Source organism: Onychomys torridus, chromosome 6, assembly GCF_903995425.1.
Source record: "Onychomys torridus chromosome 6, mOncTor1.1, whole genome shotgun sequence".
Taxonomy (NCBI): Eukaryota; Metazoa; Chordata; class Mammalia; order Rodentia; family Cricetidae; genus Onychomys; species Onychomys torridus.
The window spans coordinates 70,778,594-70,786,443 of record NC_050448.1 but is presented as its reverse complement, the minus strand read 5'-3'; the positions used below and the strand labels follow the sequence as shown (position 1 = coordinate 70,786,443).

Genomic DNA, 7,850 nt, shown 5'->3' with positions numbered 1-7,850 from the left:
AAAAACTAGTTGGGGGGGGGGGGCTGGAGAGATGGCTCAGAGGTTGAGAGCACCGTCTGCTCTTCCAGAGGTCCTGAGTTCAATTCCCAGTAACCACATGGTGGCTCACAGCCATCTGTAATGAGATCTGGCGCCCTCTTCTGTGTACATAATAAATAAATAAATCTTAAAAAATAAAATTTAAGGCCAGGCAGTGTTAGCACAAGCCTGTAATCCCAGCACTCGGGAGGCAAAGGCAGGTGGATCTCTGTAAGTTCGAGGCTGGCCTGGTCTACAGAGTGAGTTCCAGGACAGGCTCCAAAGCTACAGAGAAACCCTGTCTCAAAAAACCTAATAATAATAATAATAATAATAATAATAATAATAATAATAATAATAATAATATAATAAATAGTTGGGGATGGAGCTATGGCTCCGCAATTAAGAGCACAGGCTGCTCTTCCAGGGCATCCTGCACCCACACAGCAGCTCACAAGCATACTTCACAGGATCCGACACCCGATCCTGACCTCCGAGGGCACCAGGCACACGCGTGGTGCACATAGATGATACACGCAGGCAAGCCACTCATGCACATTAGAATTTTAGAGTATTACAAATAAAACTAGCCGTCGTTTCTTGAAAAGACACATAACGCCGCTGCTTCCGATTACTGGCTAACCAGGATTGGGCGGTATTTTCCACCGCTAGATTCCGGAATGATTCCGTATTTGAAATTAGGTATCGAAAAGCAAACGTTACAAGATACGAACAACAAAGAACCGCCTCGGGGTTCCGCGGGATCCAGGATGCGGAAGCTCGAGAGCCGGGCTTCCGGCGCGACTCCGCATGCGCAGGAGTTCGCCGCGCGAAGGGGGGCGGGGTAAAGCGAGGCCGTGTCACATGACCGGCGCTGCAGCGTGTCTGGCCCAATCGAGTCTAGAAAGGCGCCCTCGCGACGGGATTCGGGCGCCGGGCGTCCGTCCCTCCTCTCCCGTTAGTCCCCCGAGCAAGCCCGGATGACCTGGAGGCCTGGGCCTGGCAGGTGCATCCGTCGTGGGCGCGCGGTGACGCCACAGCCGCCTTTGCGGCTCGGTAACGAGTGCTCGCCCGTCAGTCTCCGCTGCGGCAGAAGCAGGCAGCACCTAGACCCCGGGACATACCGGGGGTCGGGGTGTCCAGGGGACTGCGGCAGAGGACTGACTCGCAAGAGCATCTAGATAAATGTCACCACCTGTTCCAGCCTACCAAGACCCGTTGCGGGCAGCACCGGGGATCGCCGTGGGAAACGCGGCTTTATAGGAGTCTCCGTAAAGGTTGGGGTCCAGCGCAGCTCATCGTGAGAGCTGCAGCCCGGTGATTCCCTCCCCCATTCTGATATGCACAGCTTTGTTTAAAATAATAATAATAAATAATAATAATAATAATAATGATGCTTTTAATCCCAGCACTCCCTAGGCAGAGGCAGGCGGACTTCTGAGTTCAAGGCCAGCCTGGTCTGCAAAGGGAGTTCCAGGACAGCTAGGGTTATTACAGAGAAACCCTATCTCGATAAACCAAATAAAATAAAATAAATCACCAAACTTAAATTTAAAAAAAAATCCTCGTTGTTAATCCTATGCAGAAAGACTTTACTAATCTGCGAATAAAAGACTGATTTGACTCAATATTCTCTGAGAAGTGAGGCGGGCGGGCAAGGTGAAGAAGCGTTAAGTGTTGCCCATGCATCCACTAGTTGCTGGTCTGCAGATGGGGCGGTGTCCTCTGGCTCTTCAGTATAGTTGCTCAGCCGTGATCCTAGCTCTCTGCCTGAAGCAGAGCTATTTGAAGCCAGCCTAGGCTAGACTGAGATACTGCCTCACGAAACTAAAAGTTTTTAAAGCGGCTTCCTCGGCAGGTCCTTATTTTTCTAATAGTTTTGACAGCTCTCTACAAGGGTCCCAGGCTGCCAAAGATAGCTATGCCCGTGGCCTAATAGAAAATCCCAAACTTAAAACAGAGGGTTGAGCCTGGCGGTGGTGGCGGCGCACGCCTGTAATCCCAGCACTCGGGAGGCAGAGGCAGGTGGATTTCTGTGAGTTTGAGGCCAGCCTGGTCTATAAAGCGAGTTCCAGGACAGGCTCCAAAGCTACAGAGAAACCCTGTCTTGAAAAATCAAAAGAAAAAAGGGGGGGGCGGTGTTTTTGCTTAAAACAAACAAAACTTGGTTTTATGTTTTCAAGTGTGAACTTTGTAAAAGCCAACATCGTTGATATCAAAAGGTTGTACAGCTGGTGGAGAACCCTACTCAGGCCAAACTCACAGGCAACACGGAGGGCAGAGATCATTGGCTGCGCTTACAGTATTTAACAGAACAATCAGAGAAAACAGGCAACATCTTAAAGACAGAACAGTAGGTCTTCACCAGAGCTGAGAGCCTGTTTGGCGGCCTGTGTCAGCCATTAGAGTAGATGTGGCCAATGTTTCTCTAAGTAGCCAAGAAAAAAATGCCTCCTCCAAAAAAACAAAACAAAACAAACAAACAAACAAACAAACAAAAAGCAGGCAGGAGGAGGGGGGATATCCATGAAATTAATTGAAATACATAACTGCCTTTGAGTCTTTTGTTTGTTTTTTTGTTTTTCTATACAGGGTTCCTGTGTAGTTTTGGTGCCGTGCCTGTCCTGGATCTTGCTCTGTAGCCCAGACTGGCCTTGAACTCATAGAGATCTGCCTGGCTCTGCATCTGTGTGCTGGGATTAAAGTCCTGCACCACTGCTGCCCAGCCTTTGAGTCTTTCTTAATTGGGGTTACTCTTCTTTAGGATCTTACCAAGAAAACACCAGAACAGGTACCTGCTCACACAGCCTGTAAAACTAGTTCCAAGGGATCTGAAGGCTCACACACACACACTCATAAATTAAATATCAGTAACTAAGTTTTTAAGAACTATTTTACCAGGGCTGGGTATAGAAATGCACACCTTAGTGAAGTAAGGGGGAGGCAGAAATAAGTGGGTCCATGAGTCCAGGCCAGCCAGGGCTACACAGTGAGAACATGTCTCTAAATAAACATATGCTACCAGCATCTCAGTCATTTTAAAGATCTTGCTGAGATTAAAGCCCACCTTGCAATTTCATTTTGTGACGCGATCTGTTTTCCTTTAAGTTAGGCTAGCCAATAGAACAGAAACTCAAGCAGCTGCCAGAGCCACAGGACACACTCGGGGTTCTCAGGTCTCAAGCTGATTAGAATGTGAAAAGGCATGCAGTCCAAGGATGCTATTTAGGGACAGCTGCAGAGTATCACTGAATCCATCGCTGGAAACAGAAATCTCCAGCAACTAGATAAAAATGTAATTCAAAGCCTCTCATTAACAGAACAGAGAATAAACAGTACTTAAGAATGTCTTTAGCAAGACACCACCACCACCACACACGCACATGCACATGCGCGCGTGCGGTTTCACTGTGTAGCCCTGGCTGTTTTTTTTTGTTGTTTTTTTTTTGGTTAGGACACTCAGACTTTTTTGTTGTTTCCCAGCACTAGGTAGGCAGAGGAAGGCAGATCTCCGAGTTCGAGATCAGCTTGATCTACAGCATAGCTAGGGTTCCAGGACAGCCAGGGCTGTGTTGAAAAACAAAAAGAATGTTTTCAGCTAGGCACAGTGGTGCACACCTTTAATCCCAGTGCAGAGGCAGGAGGATCTCTGAGTTCCAGGCCAGCCTGGTCCACAGAGTGAACTCACAGGACAGCCAGAGCTACCCAGAGAAACCTTGTCTCAAAATAAATAAATAATTAAAAAATGTTTTAAATCATAACGCCTCACTAAATTGGCTCATTATTTAATAATTTTACCCAAACCTTCTATGATCCTATAATTTTCCTTGTTAAAGGAAGTTTTTGGTTTTTTTTTAGGCAGTCTCACTCTGGAACCCAGCCTGGTCTTGAACTGTGGCAATTCTGTATCCTCAGCCTCCGAAGTGCTGGGATTACAGGCATGAGACACATGTTAAATTGTTAATGTCTTAAAGCCTTTAAGACAAAGCCAACATTCATAGTATGGTGGTGGTGCCTTTAATCTGAGAATTTGGGAGGCAGAAGCAGGCAAATCTGAGTTCAAGACAAGCCTGGTCTACTTAAGAGTTCCTGGCCAGCCAGGGATACATACTGACACTGTCCTCTCACCTAAAAAAATATTCAGTATTTCCATCTCTCCAGAAGCAGAATTCAGTATTTTAAATTTTCTCAACATATAATCATAATCATGAAAATATTACTTATTAAAAATATTTAACTTGACAAAATACATTCCAGAATCGTCCACAAACAAAACATATTAAAGATTACACTTAGGGGAAACCCAAAACTAGGGATTAAAAAAAAAATTAGCCAGGTGGTGGTGGCGCACGCCTTTAGTACCAGCACTCCGGAGGCAGAGGCAGGCGGATCTCTGTGAGTTCGAGGCCAGCCTGGTCTACAAAGTGAGTTCCAGGAAAGGCACAAAACTACACAGAGAAATCCTGTCTCGAAATACCAAGGGAAAAAAATAGTAATAAAAGCCTATGCAAAAACTAAGGTACTATGGGAAAATGCTTGGGCATTTAGAAAAACCCATGTCCATACCATATGAACATTTTATAAATACTTGTTCACCTATTGGCAATAAACTCTGAGCTCAACCTGCATCTCAAGATAAATTTGAGCCAATCCAGGATCTTTTTTTTTTTTCTCCCTTTTTTGGCTGCTGGAAAGATTAATGAGGAAGATGGGTTTTTGTTTTGTTTTTTTGAGACAGGGTTTCTCTGTGTAGCCCCAGCTTCCTGGAACTCTGTAGACCAGGCTGGCCTCAAACTAGAAATCTGCCTCCCAGTGTGCTGGTATTAAAGGTGTGCGCCACCACTAACCCCGAAGATGAGTTTTCTAGTGCCTGTCGTCACAACTGTCTACTATTCCAGCCACTTCTGTTTGTAAAGGCCTTACCACAGTCGGTGGTGTTGCTGAAGTGAACATCAAACACTGAAGCTAGTCATTATTAACAACTCTTGGATTTATTCAAAGCAATTCAGTTTCAAAACTTAAGTTACAGCAGTCAGAAAAAAAACCAAAAAATAGCCAGGAACACACAATCAGTACTGTCTGCCCTTGTGTTTAACACTGTGTGGCTTTATCCAAAATACAGTTGCACAAAAGTATGAACTTCAAAGTCTCTAAAGACTTAACACACTGTATACACTCGCAGTACAGATAGTGTTAAAACAGAGCCCAGAACTTCTCCGGAATAGAAAGCCCACCCTTGTTTATCTGCATGAAGATACCACCCACAAAGCTAAATAAGTCTTGATACTTATCTGGAGGCCCTTTTTGTTGTTTTTAAACCCAAGAACTCTAATTTTGATTGCACAATAGATGATTGATAAAAAAGTCAATATATAGATTTACTTTTTAAAAATAAGCATTTATTTTGAACTGGCATAGTGTGCCAAGAGAATTCTTAGGGGCTGAAAGCAGGCGTTCCAATTATTGAAATGAGGAAAATGTTAGTCCTTTGGAGATTGCAGTGCTGGCACTGAATTTATCACACGTTTATTTCAGTCAGATACGTAACTCTGTTAGCTTCTCTGCAAATAATTTCATACTTGTTATTTTAAAACACCATGTCAAACATCTTAAATTAAAAAAACAACAGTCCTACTATTATGAACAATTTCTGCATCCCAGTACAGGCAGAACTTATTTTGCTGATACTAACTTAAAAATAAACAGAAATATAAAACAAAGGAAAACAAAAATTAGTGGCCAAGGTCTAAAAAGCAATTGCCTTGAACACAGAGCCTCTGGAACAAAAGAAAAGGGGACTGTCTACTCATGTTTATTTAGTAACCATGAGGAAGCATGTACACTTACCCCAAATGTTTTTCTACTACTGTTAACAGAAAGAAATCCCAGCTTCAACACTGACTTTCATACAGCCCTCCAACTGCCATTATATTCCAATCAACTGCTATATTTGATCACACTTTCAAACTATAGGAAGAATAATTAAAGGTTCCACTCAGAAATATAATAAATACTTCACAGCGTTGGTATCCAAATCACCTAAGGGAAACGACTTAACATGTTATTAGTTATCAGCAGTCTGGCCTCTGAGAAAGGAGAATGCTCTGCCTTAGCCTACCTAACACAGGCTCGAGTGTTGTCCACGGTGAGCGAAGCCCGTCTCCTAACACTCCTAATGCTCATCACTGCATCTCAAGAGACAGGCCATCTCCCCCACTTCACTTGTTTGAAACCCAGCAGATGGCTGACAGTTCCCTGGGTATCCACAACTTTGCCAGCTTTCTTTTGGATGTGGAGAGGACTGAAGCAATGGAATAAGGTGATGGGAGAGAGCCCACACCTGAAACCCAGCAAGCTGTTGGTACAGAGTCACCCACAGAAAGGGCTCGCCTGCGAGTCTCTGACTTTCGTAAAAAGCCTTGAACTGTATCACTGACAGAACCTGAGTCCACGGCCTACGCCGCTAAAGAGAACCCTTTTAACTCCGCTTCTACTTTCCAAACTGTGACAGGAAAGGCCTCTCATCCACCCTAGCCCCCAAACTGCCTTCAAGCTATTGATTTCTGGATCACCTCTCTAAAAAGAAAAAAAAAATCAATCAGCTTTATCATTCAAGAGACTATTGCCATTTCATATTACAGCTGAGTGTAATTTGTTAATTTATAAATAACTTTAAAACATGAATGAAATGCACCAAACTACACCTGTGTAAAAGCAACCATGTTTTAATTATGGGCTAAAAATGTCTAATACATTAAGCATGAATTATAAAAATCCAGAATCTAATACAGTGCTAGAGAATTTCACAATGGGAAGATGAATGAAAATTTTTTTCTACGTACATTATGATTAACAGACTAGCAAATCTTAATCGGAATGATAAGGCCAAAATAGTAAAACCACACTTTTCCTATAAAAAGTTACACATCGTCTCCTATAGAGACAGCTATCATCCATGAAGAAACAGACATATGGTCGCTCTACTGCATGCCCGGGAGCGCCAGGCAACCTCATCCTGCAGGGACCTAGTCATCTTCCTCTCCGTCATCTTCAGCATCCCGTTTCCTTTTCTCTCCCCGAAGACCCTCTTCTTCTAAAACAGAAGTGTATAAAATACTCAATTTTAACAAATGAATTTTTTATAGTTACAAAGCTTTCAATCTGAGTAAAAAATGAATGGGAAGCAAAAATTATTGATTCACTCAGTTTCAGAGACTATGCGGACTTGAGAGAACCTGACAAAGCTCATGAACACAACACACAGGTCAAGAAACCAAGTGCTTGACGTCCATGTGAATCTTTTTTTTTTTTGGTGGGTGGGGGAGCTGAGGATCGAACCCAGGGCCTTGTGCTTGCTAGGCAAGTGCTCTACCACTGAGCTAAATCCCCACCCCCAGTCCATGTGAATCTTAACATCAACACCATTCTGAAGGACTAGGTAAAGAGGAAACTAAGGGACACCTGGTCCAGCCATTCCTTTCTGGACTGAGGTTCATGCTCTGCAAAATGAGATTCTAGAGTGCAATACAATGAACAAGCTTTTACTTCATTTCCGGTTTTTCGTTTGTTTGTTTGTACCTGTGTATCCATGGCTGTCCTGGAACTACCTCTGTAGACCAGGCTGGCCTCACACTGAGATCCGCCCGCCTCTGCCTCCCAGGTGCTGGGACTAAAGGGGTGCATCACCATGCCTGGCTTTCATTTCCAATTTTTTGTTTGTTTGTTTTGGTGGAATTAATGTACTCTTTCAAAAGACTCCTCTACTTCTAAAGGCATGTTTGATACACAACAAAATCAAAGGAACCAAGGGTGATCCCCATTATAGACTCAGT

The 7,850-nt window shown here is 43.7% G+C and overlaps 1 protein-coding gene across 2 annotated transcripts in view; it reads right to left on the bottom strand.

Annotated features, from left to right (window-relative positions):
- Window positions 1–4,987: 4,987 nt before the first annotated feature.
- Anp32e (acidic nuclear phosphoprotein 32 family member E) overlaps window positions 4,988–7,850 on the bottom strand; it is a 35,217-nt gene continuing 32,354 nt past the window's right edge. For both annotated transcript variants that reach the window (XM_036191118.1, XM_036191117.1), the window contains exon 7: window positions 4,988–7,111. In XM_036191118.1, coding sequence (XP_036047011.1) covers window positions 7,044–7,111 — 68 coding nt within the window. In that variant the 3' untranslated portion in view covers window positions 4,988–7,043. The remainder of the gene's footprint in view (window positions 7,112–7,850) is intronic.